The sequence below is a fragment of the Bufo bufo genome, chromosome 5 (assembly GCF_905171765.1).
Source record: "Bufo bufo chromosome 5, aBufBuf1.1, whole genome shotgun sequence".
NCBI lineage: Eukaryota > Metazoa > Chordata > Amphibia > Anura > Bufonidae > Bufo > Bufo bufo.
In genome coordinates, this window is record NC_053393.1 from 237,707,600 (window position 1) to 237,726,787 (window position 19,188).

Here is a 19,188-nt window from a genome sequence, read left to right on the forward strand (position 1 = left end):
TAGGAGCCTTCGTATTTCAGATAATTGGCTCGAAATCATGCAGTGTAATAGAGCATTTAGACATTTTTGTCTGTGCCTAACCAGACAAGGGGCAGGGATTAGCTACGAGGGTCAGAGTTTAAATGTGACAACGTGCATCAAAATTGCACAAATTCCAATGTAATCCCACCAATAGATGTGCCCTGGGGGTATCTACATGTATTATGTTATTTTCTGCCCTGTACACCAGCAGAGGAGATATGGTTGTAAGGGACAGGGTTAACCACCCTGTTCCTCCTGTCTTGGTCGGAGTGGGCAGGTCCGACTTTCTGCCAGGAAGGGAAGTGCAAGTCCAGACAGTGGAGGAAAGAAGCAGACGTCAGAGTTCATTCTCTAAGGGACCTTATCCAGTTCTCTTGTGAGACCACTACTCCATAGAGATCCCTAGAACTGAGATTGCCTCCATCATAGAAACTACGGCAGAGTGATCAGCAAACTTTGCAGCCCCTGCTGCAGGTGAGGGAAATACAGTTGGGACACTCATCACCTAAAAGACATCCAGGCCAGACTGACTCCAAGTCTTATCACACAGTGGATACCTATATCCATAAGTGCATGCAAGTGTCATTTAATTGCCACATATCCAGCCACCATACCTCATCGTCTGGAGCCAGAAACTGCACTTTGTATTTAATACTGCTGGATGTTATATTTTATAGTACTAAGTAAATAGAGATTTTTATACATTTACTTCTGGCCTGATTCTTCAAACCACCTTTACACTGCATTGATCCCCAGGGAACAACAGCCTGATCCTGATTGAGTACACCATGACACAACACCTCATCAGGGCCACTACATTCTCATCATCTGCATTGGCTCCTCAAGGACTTGCTGCAGATGGTGTAAAGTTACTTAAAAGTGGTTAACATGTCTTTAAATCTACCAAATTTCTAATACAGCATGAGCCACTGTGATAAAATCTGGCACCTCTTTAAACTGTCTAGCCTAAATATTAGACAGCATTAGTAAATCTTCCCCAAAATGTAAGCAGCAAGAACATATTTTGCCATGTTTGGCGACAATGTTACCTGTTCACATGCTAGGAAAATATTCCAACTCAGACTGATGATCTAATTATATTAAATGTTAATCTGTGTGTAAATCCAGGCTAACATTTAAGACTGTACAAGGCCATTTGTAAAGTTGCATACATGGTTTCCTCTTCCTGGCTTCCTTCATTACTGGCTTTGGTACATTACAATTTTTCTTACAGCTCTGCTGATTTTTGTTACCACTGGAGAGCATATGTGAATGTGTGCGCCCAAGAACACTTTCACCACATATTTTAGATGAATTGCAGCCTGCAGTGTAACTACAGATGGGGAAGTATCAACAGCAGCTGAAATACAAGGCACTTGCCAGAAGAAATCACTGTTTTGAATATTGGATCCTGTTAATTTAGGATACATTACTATGCTTGTTGAAGTCCGGGAAGGAATAGCATGTGTCCAGTGCATGGGAGCGCCCTAGGAAACGCTGAAGCCAACATACTCAATCAGCAATTCTATGACATTACAGCATACTTCCTATTATAATCCTGCGTGATTGAACGCTATTTTATGACGCATCATGGACCATTACTTCAACATCAACTTACTGTATATAAAAGGATTATAACTGACAATTCCTTAGTTTTCTACATAATATGTTGCTAGTGCAATTGGTCGATTCTCAGTTTTTTTTATACAGTGATCCCTCATGATACAATGGCCCCAGGATACAATATTTTCAACATACAATGGTCTTTTCTGACCCATCGTAAGTTGAAACTAAACTCAACATAAAATGTCTAAGACCCAGATCCAACCAATCAAAGCCACTTCTCTGGTAAAATATCTGTATTAGATGCTAGTTAGCAGCCATTCCTGACTGTTATATGTAAGGACTTGTTTTATCTGCTTATTTTTCTTCAATCATCATTTTCTCTTATCTTGGATGACATTTTGGGGCTTTGGAACCAATTACTAAACTTACAATGGTTTCATATATCACAGTGAGAAATAACTTTTCATCTAAAACATAACTTTTACTATCATTGGTTTACCCCATCTAAATATAATGTTAGGCTAAGTCAAATAAATAGACAAGGCCTTACTTTGGACGTATCCAGGATAGTACAGTCCGATATATAAAAAATAACGGCAACTTACAGTTAGATGACTGTGGACCTGGCCAGACGGTGAAAGAGAGGTGAAGTCTGGGCTGGGGATAGATGAGGTGGGGGGGGGAACAAAATCCCTAATACATCCCTCAATGTACCCCTGCCTACAGGGGGAGCACCCGCCCCAAACGGGGTGACCCCACCTCTCGGTGGCTAAGCCCTCGCTGTCGCCTAGTATTACCCTGCCTGTAAGGATTGAAGATGTTCGTCCCTTCTTAGCAGTTTGTCCCGACGCGTTTCCCCAGTAATCGTAAAAACTGGTTCATCAGGGGACTGAGGATAGATGATCAGATCTTTACAAACTTCAATTCTAATAGTTGTTGATTAGAAAATAATAAAATAATAAAATAATAAATTGTTGCAGGTTTCATTATTGGTAATTGCCCATCTGATATTATGGGGCAAAAAATTCTGGTAATTATATAGCAGACCTCCTGGTTTCAACATACAATGGTCGTCCTGGAACCAATTAATATTGTAACTTGAGGGACCACTGTATGTTGAAACTACAGTATATTACTCCATTTAGCAAAACTCCTCTAAATCAACATTGCAGGATAGGCTAACCTGGATGGATGTCTTACCCAGCTCAATGGCCTCTTGACATGGGCCAATCCAGCAGGTAATTATGGGGAATGAACCGCTCGTTCACGATATTAGAGGAGGTGAGAGCTGCTTTTATAGCAATTGCTTGGGCCTACATTGCTTTGAGCAGCAAAATCTGCTGTCCATATACTATGCTTTCACCCAATGAACGTTTATGTAGAGGTGATCAATAGCACCTTTACACATTCCTTCTCCATAATTGTTCATACTATGTTACTATGATAATTGAAATAGACAATGCCCGCATTAACATGCATGGCTCTCCTGAACATGTATGCTATTTAGCTAAGTATAAGGGGGGAAAGTGAGTAGATGACATGTCTGAAAAGATAATAATATTGGACGGGAAAAGACATCTTGTTCAAACAATGCTTTCTTGTCACCACTGATGTCCATCAAGGGCTCATGCACACGACCATTACTGTTTTGCGATACAAAAAATATGGATATCAGCAGTGTGCATTCTGCACTTTCTACAGGCTGTATTGTAGAACTGACTATTCTTGTCTGCAAAATGGACAAGAATAGGATGTTCTATAATTTGCGGAATGGCCACATGAATTTGGACAGTACATAGATGACATTTGTGTGCTGTCCACATTTTTTCTAGCCCCATAGAAATTAAGCAAAAAATGCTGATCAAAGGCAGACACATATATATGGTTGTGTGCGTGAACCCTTAGTCCACTGTATTTGGTCAGATCTACCAAAGAGAACCTAAGGTCTATGTAAATGTTAGGAATGGATATATGTAGTCTGAAAATAAGGACAAAAATGATGTGAATAATCATAATGGTACCAGCAAACAGTCCTACGGCAAAATGTAAGAAAATTAAAAACATATTCTTAAAATTTTATTCTGAATTCTACTCCCATTAGTTTCACTTGGGATCTCTAAAATTGAACAACCCCTTTAGCTGCATAAATACGGCTACCGTTTCAATATACAAGCATTTCTTGACATCACTATTGGGGTGGTATTTCTATAGGGGGAGGTAAATGGTCATCATAAATCTATGCAAAATACAAAATGTCAACAGTTGATGTTTCCACCGACATTAGAAATCAGGGGCGGCGAGACTGTCCCCATAACACATGGGCTCATACACTGACCTAAAACTTTTGCAACCAAAAAGTGAATGACGCCCCTACTGCAGTGATAATGTTGGTAGTGATTAAGAAGCAAGTAATCTAATTCCAGAACTGAGCGTGCTGAACTATGTTTGCGTATATTAAACTACATGCTCATTTATAGTTCAGACGGCCAAAGAACAGCATGACATGAGTTCTCAAATGGCTTTTATTTCAATTAAATATTTTTTTAGCGTCCTTCTATTTTATTTCCACCCACCAAAACAATAGTTCTTTTAACTTTATACTGAAGTACTATTTAATTAAGTACAGACGTGTACATTCATGAGACAGTTAACCTGCTAAAAAAAATAACATATCCACCTCCTTTGTAACCTAGCCTGAACCAAGAGGGTATGAGCAGTAATAAATTCAGGCAGTCCAAAGGACACACCATGTCATGTTCCCCTAGCCCCTTTATGTCCTAGAAAGGTGGCAGGGACCAGAGGTAGAAGCCCACTTAGAGGTCATGTCATTATAGACATCTATGAAAGTTGTCACCAGTTCTATCACTACTCCAGCACCAAACACATTGTTCAACAGCTTGAGGCGGCCAAAGATATAAGTGGGCTGAACCCACCAATTTTCTTGGGATTGACCAGTAAGATAAAGTGTATATCTTACTGACTCTACCCAACAGGGGAGGACTGGGAACTTAAAGTGGCCCTAGAAAAAAACCTAAGTGGTCCCATGTCGTAGGCAGATCCAGGTTGATAGAAGGTGGGGCAAAACCAGTAGGCAGGGACAACAGAAGTAGACGGGTTTCTTAGTGCAGCACAAAATATCTCAGAGCCTGTGGGGTCTATGGTCAGTCTGCCCCTGCTACCCAACAACAGATGGAAGTGGCTTATTCCGTACTCTGAACATGCATATTTATGGTGGAATCAGGTAAAATAGCTCTTGGCTTTATAAGCTCATGTGGACAAATCTCTTACTCATATTTACACACGCCGACTGAGTAGGCAATTATCTGGAAGGGACAGTTCCTTACCACCTCTGATGATCAGTGGAGGTTTACATTTACAGGCAGCAATCACTGTATGGGGACAAGAGATGGCTACTGCTTATCCTCATACAGATTCATTGTTTCTGGCCACACATCATGATCTGCTGCCAAGAAATGATGAATGTGCTGCATAAACGATGAGTTTGCCTGATGAACGAGCATATTGCTCGTTCATTGGGTGATCGGTGGCACCTTTACACGGGACGATTATCTAGAATGAGAATTTGTACTAACTTTTGTTCCGGATTATCGACCCGACAATTGTGAAGTGTAAAGCTATCTTTACTGTCACTGCCACTGATCAATACATGGAGGTAAGTAGTTATACGTGGGTCTCCACAGATGTAGAAAGCGAGAAAGATATTGCCAATGGCATTAGCTAACTTTTTCTATGTCCAGAGTGGATTGTAATCGACTTTCACACTCACGTTTTGGCTTTCCGTTTGTGAGATCCGTCATGGGCTCTCACAAGCGGTCCAAAACGGATCAGTTTTGCCCTAATGCATTCTGAATGGAAAAGGATCCGCTCAGTATGCATCAGTTTGCCTCCGATCAGTCTCCATTCCGCTCTGGAGGCGAACAACTCATATGAACGATTGCTCCCTTTCAGCGATCGAACAATAAACGATAAAACAGGGAATGTGCTGCTGTGGGGTGTGTGCAAATGATTGGGCAGACTGGATGGGCCAAATGGTTCTTATCTGCCAACACATTCTATGTTTCTATGAATCAAATAGATAGATAGAATTAAGTTGAACAAATTGAATCAAACCAGAACAAAACCTTGGAAGATAGGGTGCCAGCGTTCACAGATCTCGATGTACAATTATTGTTTGTATATAGTGAAGAAATCCACAGCATTCCCAGGTGATAAAAAAGTATAACAACTTTTATTCACCCATGTGAACAAATGTGATGTTTCAATCCTCTCACAGGACTATTCTCAAGCAATGACCATATGGTGAATAAAAATTGTTATACTTTTTAATCATCTGGGAATGCTGTGGATTTCTTTATTATATGATAGGTAGATAGATAGATAGATAGATAGATAGATAGATAGATAGATAGATAGATAGATAGATAGATAGATAGATGGTCACAGCTTGAGAAAAGTCCCAGTAAGAGGACTGAAACTTTGTTGTTTGGTGATTAAAGAACATACTTTTAATTTACTTTTTTTGGGAGTGACATGAAATTTTTCAAAATTAGATAGATAGTTAAATATAAATGTATAGATAGATACTGTAGATAGATAGATAAATAGATAGACTCTAAGGTACAGATGTAGCAAAGTTAACAGTCACAGTCATAACCCGTTAACTAAATGTGATAACTCACCAAGCGTGTGTGTTAAAAGGGTTCTCCAGGAATTAAAAAATAATTGAAAATACTTAAATATTATTTTATAATAAATATATTCACAAATACCTTTCATTACTTAGAATGGCTTGTGTTGTGTAGGGATCAATCATTAGGAGAAATAAAATGGCCGCTGTCCTATCAGTACACACAAAACCTGTCCTAATCACATAGGAGGACAAGTTACTTCACCATAATGAGCAATGTGCTGCCTCATACTACTCTCTGCTTGTCAGGAATCATGATCCTGAATACAGGTGAATATCTGTGGGAATGGAGATGATGAGGAGGGTGAGGTGTGTCTAATGAGCAGCAGCACTTGTTTACAGTCTCCATTACCACAGCTCCATATTACCACAGTCTGCCCTGTCTGTTTTCTCTGTACTTCATGTCTCCTCATGAACTCAATTCCTACAAGGATTCAGCTAAAGTTCTTATCATCTGTATTCAGGATCATAATCCCTGACAAGCAGAGCAGAGAGGAGGAGGAGGCAGCTCTTTCCCACAGTGTTGTAAAGTAACTTGTCCTCGTGTGTGATCTGGACAGGTTTTGTGTGAACTAATAGGACAGAGGCCATTTTGTTTCCCCTGATGATTGCTCCCCAGACAAAACGAGCTATTATAAATAATAAAAGGTATTTGAGAATATATTTATATATTTAAGTAATATTTAAAGGGGTTCTGCAGTTTTTTTAAACTGATGATCTATCCTCTGGATAGATCATCAGCATCTGATCGGCGGGGGCACCGCGTCCTTCTCGCTGTTTACCGCAGGCCCAGTGCGTCACAACTGGTATCACTGGCCTGGGCACAGCTAAGCTCTGTTCACTTGAACCCCTTTAGGTATTTTCATTTTCTTACTTCCTGGAGAACCCCTTTAACTCTGCTACATCCGTAGGTGACAGTATACCCAGGCATTTTTTAAATACGCACCCAGCACATAGAAATCAGGGTCAACCTGCCAAGTATTGTTATGTCATCTTCACTTGTAACCCATCCTCCGCTAAAATCTACTACAAGTTGTACTATTTTTGAGCCTGGCGTAGCACAGCATAATTGGAGGCAATAAAGTGAAAGTACTTGCTTAAGCACTAAGTTTCAACTTTAAGGGAAAGGAGGGCGAGCTTTCATTTGAAAGTAACTACGTGCTGTAATAATACGCTTGTGAGGCACAGAGTCTTGTTACATTCTTTTGCCTTCTTCTAGGAAGGCAAAGCCACAATTAAATAACACACTGTATGTACTATAGGAGCTATAGTTGCTGGGTCTTGTTCCTAGTCATACCTACTCACTATCGAAGCTTCTCTTTTTGTATATATTTATATTGAAATGTCCTGAAAAGTAGGGCAAAAGCATTTAAAGAGAAAAATCTGACTTTTTCATTGCAAATTTTTTTCATTAGCCGCCCCTCAGACTCCTGATGAACACTTACAAATAGAGATTAACAAATCGATTCGGAAAAAAAATCTAATTTCTTATGAATTTCACCAAAAATCGGAAATGTTGTCACTCAAAATGCTGGCCACAAGAAGACCAAAAGGGATAGGTTTTGTACAATTTTTTTTATTAAGAAAATCTAATAGTACAATGTGTTTTTAAACAGGCTGTTTGTCTCAACTCAATACTATGTGCTTCCACATAATCTCATATGCTGCTGCCACTTCGATATAACCAATACTGTCTTGGGGTCAAAGAGCTTGAACTTGGTTGGATTCAGTCCGAGGAGACCACAGAATCTCATACATAACTTTTCAAGGCAATTGCTACACTTTTGATTTGGGTCAAATTTATTTGGACTGAATTGAATCTGACCAGTTTGTGTTAATTGGACCAGAAATAAATTTCAAGATATTTGCTTATCTCTGCCTAAAACCCTACTACACATTGCCCAAGTGAGACTGTCTAGCTACCAATATATTGCACATTCTATTATGGACATTGGCATGGTCACCTTCTATTCTGTAGAAGAATGTTTGGCATAGACAATACCAGCACTTACTGGACAATATGGCTGCCAGTCCATAGTACTTAAAGGGGTTATCCCACTTCGCATTTTCATACTTCCTTGCAGCCAGTGCTTCACTTCCTGGATTCTGGTTGGGGGCGGGCTTCATCTTGATTGAAGTCTTCTCCCGGCCAGGCTGCGCGCTGGACTGAATGCGCACGCCGCTGCGCATGCGGCATGGTGACTTATTCCTGGCCAGTATAGTACAGAGCCGGTATTCGCGGCTCTGTACTATTCTGGCCAGGAAGAAGTCACCATCGCGCATGCGTCGCGGCGTGCGCCTTCAGGACAGCGAGCGGCCCGGCCGGGAGAAGAGAAGGAGTCTTCTGCGCAAGCGCGGCCACCGGCATTCTGGAGAAGAGCGGTGGCCGTAACCAGGGGAGACCCAATGATAACAATGAGGTAAGTGGGGATGAATTTTCTCCTAAACGGTGGGAATTGGTTAATCAAATATATTTACGAAAATGATCACTGTCAAATGATTAACAGATTTAACAGTGATCATTATGATGGGAATACCCCTTTAAGAAAAGGTAATGATGAAGATCTCTTATGACACTTCTGTTTCTAACTTTTTTTCCATCTCAAGTAGAATATGAGCATTTGGCTGGTTTTAAGTATCCTATTCATTTCTTTGAAAAGTGGCTAAACAAGCACCTCAGCTAGAAACGTGATTGCTGATAAAGAACTACAGCAAAACATAGTGAAGACAAAAGAAAATAGCAGGGCCGGCGCCACCAGTAAGGCGACTTAGGCAGTCGCCTAGGGCGCCATCTAGCAGGGGGCGCCCTTTTGCGGTGTAAAAAAAAAAGAAAAAAAAGCTGGTTATATAAGTTCGGGCGGCCGGCCTGCGCCGCCCCTCATGCTGCGCCTCCTGAGCGCTTGCCGCTCTAAAGAATCTCCGGCTCAGTGCTGCGCAGCCTGCTGTGTCTGCCCTGTGCTACTGCTGTTGTTAGTGTAGCGTGGCCGAGCGCTGTTCGGTCCGCGGTACAGGAGCTTTTGTTTCCTGTACCCGGCCGGACTGACAGGAAGTGCTCACTTAGTGTGCACTTCCTTTCAGTCCGGCCGGGTACAAGAAACAAATGCTCCTGTACCGCGGACCGAACAGCGCTCGGCCACGCTACACTAGAGGTGACCGGGGGGGGGGGGGTGTAAAATGAGTGACAAGGGGGGGGGAGTGTAAAATGAGTGACAAGGGGGGGGGAGTGTAAAATGAGTGACAAGGGGGGGGGTGTAAAATGAGTGACAAGGGGGGGTGTAAAATGAGTGACAAGGGGGGGTGTAAAATGAGTGACAAGGGGGGGGTGTAAAATGAGTGACAGGGGGGGTGTAAAATGAGTGACAAGGGGGGGGTGTAAAATGAGTGACAAGGGGGGGTGTAAAATGAGAGTGACAAGGGGGGTGTAAAATGAGAGTGAGGGGGGATGGGGTGTAAAATGAGAGGGACGAGGGGGGGTGGGGTGTAAAATGAGAGGGACGAGGGGGGTAGGGTGTAAAATGAGAGGGACGAGGGGGGGTGGGGTGTAAAATGAGAGGGACGAGGGGGGGTGGGGTGTAAAATGAGAGTGACGAGGGGGGTGGGGTGTAAAATGAGAGTGACGAGGGAGGAGGGGGGGTAAAATGAGAGTGACAAGGGGGGGGTAAAATGAGAGTGACAAGGAGGGGGGGTAAAATGAGAGTGACAAGGGGAGGGGGTAAAATGAGAGTGACAAGGGAGGGGGGTGTAAAATGAGAGTGACAAGGGAGGGGGGTGTAAAATGAGAATGACAAGGGAGGAGGGGGGTGTAAAATGAGAGTGACAAGGGGGGGTGTAAAATGAGAGTGACAAGGGAGGGGGGGTAGAATGAGAGTGACAGGGGGGGTAGAATGAGAGTGACGGGGGGGTAGAATGAGAGTGACGGGGGGGGTAGAATGAGAGTGACAAGGGAGGGGGGGTAGAATGAGAGTGACTAGGAGGGGGGGGGGGAAGAGAGTGACAAGGGAGTCCCCAGAGCCAGACTGCAGGCAGAGACCAGATCATCCTGGTGGTAAGTAGACAATGCAATATGTTTATTATGTAATTGTTTAGTTATTAATACTACATTGGAGACTAATTTACCTCACATTTAGGGTCCATTCACACATCCGTGTGTGTTTTGCGGATCCACAAAACACGGACAGCGGCAATGTGCGTTCCACATTTTGCGGACCGCACATTGCCGGCACTAAGAGAATATGCCTATTCTTGTCCGCTATTGCGGACAAGAATAGGACATGTTCTATTTTTTTCAGGATCGGAATTGAGGATCCGGGTCCGCAATTCCGTTCTGCAAAAAGGGACAGCTACAAGAAGCTAGATTAACCCTAAGGGAAACATAGCAGTTCTTTTAATTTAAAAGCTGAGAAAGAGGTGGAACATATGTGATGTCATGATATGGGCAGATCATCTGATAAGGGGGGGCGGCAATTTTTATCTTGCCTAGGGCGGCAAAAACCCTTGCACCGGCCCTGGAAAATAGCACATGGTTTTTGAAAAGTATATTTGAGGGATTGGATATAAGAAATCAACCTAGAACTGTGTAGCTTTTAAAAAACATGTATGACCAAAGTTGGCAGTTGTTGAGGGAGATCAACGATCACTTCAGTGACTGAGATGACCAAGATTACATATACAACTACAGGCTACTGTAGGTATATGCATTTTGGGAAAGTGGTAAAGAGTAAACCACTGTTAAAAACCATAACCTATATATAGCCATCATGAAAGTCACTTAAATTTAAAATAAAATGTTTCTATGGACAGATGAGATCCAAATTTGATTTTTCAGTCATAAAAATACTGAGAAGCACTGTAAAAAAAAAACTGCACACCCCAGGAGACACATAATTCCCCTTCTAGGTAAAGGTAAATGGTAAGACAAATGCTGCAAATTAAATTACATAGAAATATTAGAAGAAAACCTGATGCAGTCTGCAAGAGAATGACCTAAGAACAATGTTCCAAGAGTCAAAGTGCTGGACTTGCAATCCGCTGTCTGCTCCCAGTTCTAATGCAACTTAACAGACCTATGAAAGTTGTACAAAGAGGAATGGGAATTGTCATGTGATGGAGACATATCAAACAGACTATAATTTGATGGTGCAAATAATGCATTGAAAGGTTGACCTTTGACACACGTATTTTCTAGAGGTAGCTGCACAAATCCAATTTTACCAATTCCATTCTATTCTGAATATTTCTTCCACAACTTTTTTTAGTACCATATTATCTTTAACCTATTATCTCATTTGAAAATAATACCAATTGAATACTGTCAAAAAATCTTTTATATTGTATAGCATTTGATATGGATATTAGGTTAAAGGGGTTCTCCATCAACCTGTCCTACAATGTGAGCAGAACTGGTGGCCTGCACTTGCAGCGCTGCCTAGGGGGTGGACCTTCACTGCACTACCACATATTGGTGAGTTCTCCTGTCAGGCTGCTCAGCCATAATGGCATATCATAGGCAGACACATCATTACCGTCTATTGTAGAGCAGTGTAGTGTGTAGTGAAGCCCCGTTCCCTCACCCCCCAAGGCAGCTCTGCAAATGGAGGCAACCAGTCCTGCTCATATGCTAAGCGGCCATATTTAATCATTCCTAGAGAACGGCTTTAAGCTTTGTATTTTGACTAGAAGAATATGTAATATAAATAGATGATTGGTTTCACACAATGATAAATGATCATGCCATGTGTTTTGGCCATTTTCTGCAATGTAACTGGATACAGAGAGGTGGGAATATGTCGGGAAACCATAGCCCGACAAGCCTTGGCAAGTAATGCCCAAATACAATAGGGTAAAACTCAAGGTCAGTTTATATAATTCTATTCTTATCAAAAAAATAAAGCCTATCACTCAAAACATATACTGCCAAGTTTCACAAATGTGTTTATTCAATCATAAAAAGTAGATAAATGCCATTAATAGACATTGTATAAAGTGGAAAATGTTCCGGTGCCTAAACTCAAGGTGAATACTTCTTAAAAAATGCTTTGTCCTTTAGAACAGGTACATAGATTAGATTTCTTACTAGGTATTTACTTTTCATCACCTGCTACATAAACTTATACTCCTGCCATCTGTTGGGGAAATACTGTAGTATATGAATATCTCACAAGTGTCCTTCTTGGAGGGAGGGTCCCTACTTTTTGACCTAAGAACCTCTGTACCTCCTTGCTCCACCTGATTTGTAAATGGTAAGAATATCTGCCATAATAAATGTGCTATAACCACAAACCGTATTAGACCCACAGTTTGTGTATTCAGTATATTGGGCAGACTAGATGGGCCAAATGGTTCTTATCTGCCGACACATTCTATGTATATGATATTGTTATTTGATGCCATTTTGGACCCTTAACATGTTTATATTCAGACTGCTTTTGTAGTGGAGTGTAAATGAAGACCTAGTCAGTAGTACAAAGAGACGTAAAAAAGTGGACCATGAGGACCTAGAAGTGTCTCTTTGACTATCCATAAAGGTGGGAAGTATGATATAAAAGCAGTTAAAGAAAAGAATAATGGAGAAGTAGTTCAATTGAGAGCTGGAATATGATTGTAGTTTCTGTTTTCAACCTTTCCCCTAATTTAAAAATGTCACCCAATGGGCCTAAAGCTAGTTCAATTCAAACAAAATCAGCTGCCGATAGGAACTAATATGAGAAATAAGGGCTGTAATCTGTGCTTCAGTTTTTACTTCATGTCCTCCTGTATTTCTCAAAGACTGGACAAAGTAATCTCCAAGTGCCCCAAACAACAACTGGATCCCTATGTGAATTTTTTGATCTGCGAACAATCACTATGAATAAGCAAACCCCTAACTGTAATGGGAATGTCTGTGTTCACTCTTCATCACGACAAATTCAAGATGGTACCGCCGATTCTATCTTGAGGACCCAAAATGACTCTTACATTTTTTCAGTCCATCCACATCAGTTCGCATCCCAGGGAATGAATTGAATCAGTCGCTTCCATATATTGAGGAAAGTAAACGTCAAACATCATAAAGACAAGCACTAGTATGAACGATGCCTAAGGGTGTTTCTATTGCAGTAGGTGTTGTCAAAACTGCTAATGACTGAACCATTAGCTGATCCTTCTCATTTCTATGAATCAAGTGTCAAAATAGGGTTGTTTTTTGACCCACCTTTTATTAAAGCAGCACATTTGGTCATGGCAGTAAATAACAACTGCAAGGCGCATAAAAAGCAGTACGTTTCTGTTCCTCAACCTATGGAGATTTGTATCAGTGGTTGTCTCAAATATAAAACTGTCATTTTTATAGGCACGTACAACATAGTGCATTTTTTTGCCAAAACCAGGAGGATCCTACAAGAAGACAAGGATAATGGACAGCATAGGGCCCCATCCACACCCAGCGTTTAGATATATTTTTTGCTGCTTTTTGTGTTTTTTTGTTAAATTCTTGCACTTTGTGAACATGGCCTCACTTCTATACAACTAAATGACCACACAACTACCTGTTACAGGACACAAAGCTCGATTTATTCATGCATAATCAATTGCTGGCAGGCTATTTTTTTTTTTTTGCTATTACATTTTTCAATTTAAAACATTAACGTATAAGATATAATCTACTGTCATGTGATTATCATCTCATTTCTGCTATTCTGTAATAGTAAGGTACATGCTCAGCATAAACAACAGAGATGAGTAAAATGTCACATGATTTACCAAAATGACCAAGACAATACAATACTAAACATACTAATATCTAGAGCAGGGACTGTGCATTATGGAAATCACATGAAATCTTTTTTTTTTTTTTTTTTTTGCAGATGTCATAAACCGGAAATTTGGGCTGCAACATTAACAGTCAAACACCTGTATTCCTCTAAGAATACAAAAAAAAATTAACTAGAAAGTTAAAAAGAGAGACTCATAGGCTATCAATTCAAGGGAAAACACAACTAGTCATTCAGATAGGAGTATCAGTAAATGAACCAGCAGCAGGATTTTAGATGTCAAGACATCATCAAACACAAGGAAACAAGGACCATTTTTTTTTGCAAATTTACAAACAAATAAAATAGGACAAACAAATAGCTTAGTAAATTACCAATAAAATCTAAAAATATATATCAGTGTGCAAAAGATTGTTAGATCCCACAGGGCTTGTCCCCAGATCATTAGCAATGGAATTGATTAATTTATTTAAATGACGTCTGAAAGACATGTCCACAGCTTACATAGGGATAAGGCACAAGAAACAGCCTGGAGCTATATTGTCTTACCAGAACCTTATTTACACCAGTCTCCAGATAGCAATCTCCATTCCCTATCACTATGGTTAAATCTGACTAGTCCCATCATGACTACACTACATGCAGACACATAGTAGATTTACATAAAGTCTAGAAAAACAGATACAATATCTGGAAAAGTTATTAGAACCTGCTCATACGCAATTTCAGGTCAAAGACAAGCTATTGGTACTAAATTATTATTATTATTATAAATGTCAATGAACATAATAAAAACATAAATATACTGGATAATAAATAAACTGAAATGCAATATACTGCATGGATAAGTGGATAGAATATTTTATTAATTTGCAGCATGTGTACTTTTTTTTATAATATTATTACTTTATGTTATTATTTAGTATTCTTGAAGATGCTATCAACTCCATACAACACAGTCTGTCCAGAACATGGTGTTGGGCTTAGAACATACTGTGGCCAATAATAAAGTGATATATCTTACACTTACCAGGCACACACAAGAGATGCAGGGGTTGTCAGTGATGAATGGAATTTGTAGGGCCTCTCCTTCATTTTCACATTTAGCCACAGAACCTTGGAGAAGAAGCCAAAATAATGAAAATGATTATATGTAAATTTCCCTAGCATGTTCTCATGTACGCCTACATACAGCTCTTTTTAATACCCCTAGAATTCTTGCAATGTGACACCAGATGTCCAGCACTTACTTCTAGAAAGCTCATGTTTTACTATATGGTTATGAGAAACCTGAAGACACATCTTCTACAGTTCTTCATCCATGAAACATCATCTGCTCCTAAGTCTGGACCCTCACAAAGGCCATATTTGAGTGGTAAATACATGTTATACTATTATCACACATGAGATGACTACACAGGGTGCTGTGTGTGCTGCAGTTGTCTACTCCAGGAGCACAACCTGTATGTCTGTAATAACTGGGAGAAGTTGACTGATCTACAGCAACTTTCAATTACTTGAGGGTAAAAAAAATCACATCCTGTAAAAGAAAAAAATGTGTCTCCAGTTATTACATGTCGCTCCTTGTTCATATATCTTTATATGTAGTTGAAAGACGGGGGATTGTGGACAAAGGTGATCTACTGACATGAGACATCTTGAGCTATCTTTATCTAAAGGCTCATTTTTCAAAAGAAGCACTAAGGATGCATGTACCCCATAACAACCAACCCTTCACTGCTCCTCCCTTGTCCTATGATCAGTTCAGCATTATCTACATTTGGCATCACCTTTTTTTGAAACTCAACCCTGTTAGACTGCAGTACAGAAGAGCCTTATTATGTACCAGGTGTCAGTAAGGTATGTTCTTCCAGCAGGGACAGGGGTCCTCACCTGCCTGCACATATGTAACTATATCCTGCACTGTATAAAGTATCCCCTCCTTACAGTAAAGAGGGGTATGTTGACCTAATTTCTACTGCAATGACCTGTAGGCACCTGTCTTATTCCTATTCACAGTGCTGGAGATACAGAAGGTGTCACCCAGAAGACCATATAAGTTCACAGTGACACAACCTCTGCACTGTATATATGCCATGTGCACCCTTACCTGTCAAGAATGAGGATCCTACTGACATGTGCAAAAAAGTTGCAAATATAACTATCCATGCACTGAGTGTGGTAATCCCAGGGGAGCTGGCACACATTGGCAGAGGCAATCTACTGGTCAGGCAGAAGTTCATTGTCCCAATAGGTCCAGTCTGCAGAAGATCAGGAGTCAGAGCTTGTGTAGTTCCCTGCCAATGCTTGAGATCAGAAGCTGTTTCCAGGAGGGCTCCTCGGTCGGTGCTGCTGCTGGAGTGTATGAGGTCAAGGGCTAATCATACCAAGGTTGCTACTGCTGGAGTGTGTGAGGTCAGGGGCTGATCACAAGGGGGTCCCAGAGGTGAAGCTGTAGACAGATTGTGAGGACATGGGCTGATCACAGCTGGGTACCTTTGCTGCCAGAGCGTAATCTATAATGAGAACAAGGGTTGATCTGAGGAAGGTCTCTCTCTGGGGCAGGTTCTGGAATATATGAGAACAAGCGCTGATCTTAGTAGAGTTCCTCTGCTGGTGTTTCTGCCGACCTCAGGAGGATCCTTCTGCTGGTGCTGCCGCAGGAGTCTGGGAGGAATGAAGATGATCTCATGAGGGTTCCTCTGCTGATGCTACTGCTGACTTCAGGAGGGATATTGTGCTGGTGCTGCTGCGGACCTCAGAAAGGTCCCACTACTGGTGCTGCTGCAGAAGTCAACCAGTACAAGTCTGACCTCAGGAGAAACCCTCTGCTGGTGCTGCTACTGGAGTGTATGAGGATAGGGTCAGATCTCAGGAAGGTCCTTCTGCTGCTGTTATTGAGTGTATGAAGACAGGGCTGATCCTCAGGGGGTCTCTCTGCTGGAGTGTATAAAGTCTGGTCTGATCTCAGGGGGGTCCCTCTGCTGGTCTGATCTCAGGAAGGTCCCACTGCTGCTGCTCCGTATGAAGATAGGGACAGATCTCAGGAAGGTCCTCTGCTGCCGCTATTGAGTATATGAAGACAGGGCTGATGTCAGGGGGTCTCTCTGCTGGTCTGATCTCAGGAAAGGTCCTCTGCTGCCGCTATTGAGTATATGAAGACAGGGCTGATGTCAGGAGAATCCCTCTGCTGGTGCTGCTACAGGAGTGTCTGAGGATAGGGCCACATCGCAGGGGGGTCCCTCTGGTGGTGCTGCTTCTGGAGTGTACAAAGGCTGGTCTGATCTCAGGGGGGTCCCTCTGGTGGTGCTGTTTTGGAGTGTACAAAGTCTGGTCTGATCTCAGGGGGGTCCCTCTGGTGGTGCTGCTGCTGGAGTGTAGGGATGATATCAGGAGAGTCTCTGTGCTGCTGGATGGATGAAGACAGGGCTGATCACAGCAAGGAAGGTCCTTCTGCTGGAGTATATGAGGACAGGACTGACCACAAGAGAGTCCCTCTGCTGCTGCTGCTACTATTACTCTTTTGCTTGGCTTCCGTTTCCTTTATTTTCTTCCCCAGCACCCCTCCTCCTGTTTTTTTCACTACACGAGCTTTGCCTAAATCCTCCCGTCTAGTGGGATACACATAGGTAGCTGCTGGCTAGTGGGGCCATGTCTATGTGTTTGAGGAGACATTCAGTAATGATCTTCTGATCCTATCATCATCAGATAAGGAGCTGACCCTGGATCCTCAGGAGATCCCTAGTATGGACAGTATGCTCCCAGTGCCTGCTATAGTCAGATCAATGCACCAGCCTCCCATCACATCTCCTGAGAAGTATGCCAGTGTCCACAGATGTCCTCCTGCATGTATCCTGACTTGCCCTTGGATTGTCTTCTGGATGACTTCTTCCCTCCCACACAATGGCCTTTATGTCTGTGCAGAGTTCTCAGCCCCTGTGTCTCCACCATCCATATGGGATCCCTGCTGTATGATGTCTCTCATTCCCAGTCCCTATCTGTGTCCTCATTACCCCCCAGGCTAGTAGGGTTGGTGGATGTGATTAGGCCACTTACCTCTATCTGCAGCTCACTGTTTACCCTCCATTTCCATTGATTGCAGATAAAGAGGAAAGTGCTAAGGACAGGCTGCCCTTATGTAAGCCAGGCAGCAGCATTCTGGATGATGATGAATCACTGCTCTGTTCTCTGCATTGACATGAAGGCATTGTTACTGGGCTGCCAGCACTGGAAGGGTTAATCACCGAGGGACACACTGTCCCTATCATCAAGCCATAGGGCTGTCTCCCGTACGATACTGTACATAGGGTTGGATTGTGCAGGGAACCCGCTTACTACCTTGTATATCCTGATGCTCAAATTACAAACACAGCTCTGCTACATCTGGGTGTGATTAACAAATACTGCAGGCTCCAGAATGCCCAGATCGTGAGCATGGTACGTGTGGGATCAGACAGGCAGCTGGACGTGATCGGCGACATGATTGTGTGACAGCAGGAGCTGATGGGCTCTGATAAGACAGTCTGCTGCCTCCACCGGCATCAGTCATTAAGGTAGGGAGCACATCCCACTCATTCATGCCGACTGTCTCCACCCAGGCCATGTCTGCAGACACGGGGGAGGAGTGTGCCCACCTTCTATTCATCAGCTCCTGGATGTGGGGGGATCAGTCACTGCAGAGTCACAAGGGGAGGGGGCTAGGACCCCGGGCCTGCTGCCTGTCAGGGCTCTGCGGTATTTTTCATGTAATTCATTTCTGAAAATGACATGTTGTAAAAACACGCTGGTGTGAACGCTCCCTTACCTAGCTGAAACTCCTCCAGGCAGGAGCAGCAGTCACAGGCGCTGCATGGAAGTCCTTGTCCCATTCTTGGGATGTCCTTCTCATACCAGATGTAAGTGGAGCTTCAGTCATGGGGAGAGGAGGATTCATCAGTCTGTAACCATGACTGGGTGGTACACCTATGGATATGTCACCTGGGGTAAAGGAAATCTGGTTTAGTTACCCATAGCAACCAATCAGATCCCACCTTTCACCTTCCAAAGGAAGTCTGAAAACTGAAAGGTGGAATCTGATTGGTTGCTATGGACAACTAAGCCAGTTTTCTTTTACACCAGTTTAGATAAATCTCCTCGTGTGTTTGT

General features: G+C 42.2%; 1 protein-coding gene across 2 annotated transcripts in view; it reads right to left on the reverse strand.

Moving 5' to 3' along the window:
* Positions 1–18,147, reverse strand: part of BMPER (BMP binding endothelial regulator) — a 253,177-nt gene extending 235,030 nt beyond the window's left edge. The window contains exons 1-2 of one of the 2 annotated variants that reach the window (XM_040434314.1): positions 18,100–18,147; positions 15,074–15,159 (exon numbers count right to left, since the gene is read on the reverse strand). Coding sequence is in view for 1 of the 2 variants with exons in the window: in XM_040434313.1 (XP_040290247.1) it covers positions 15,074–15,159; positions 16,154–16,286 (219 nt within the window). In the remaining variant the exon portion in view is untranslated. Of the gene's footprint in view, positions 1–15,073; positions 15,160–16,153; positions 17,156–18,099 lie in introns of those variants that run through there. The other variant, XM_040434313.1, reaches the window with a different exon arrangement.
* Positions 18,148–19,188: the final 1,041 nt, after the last annotated feature.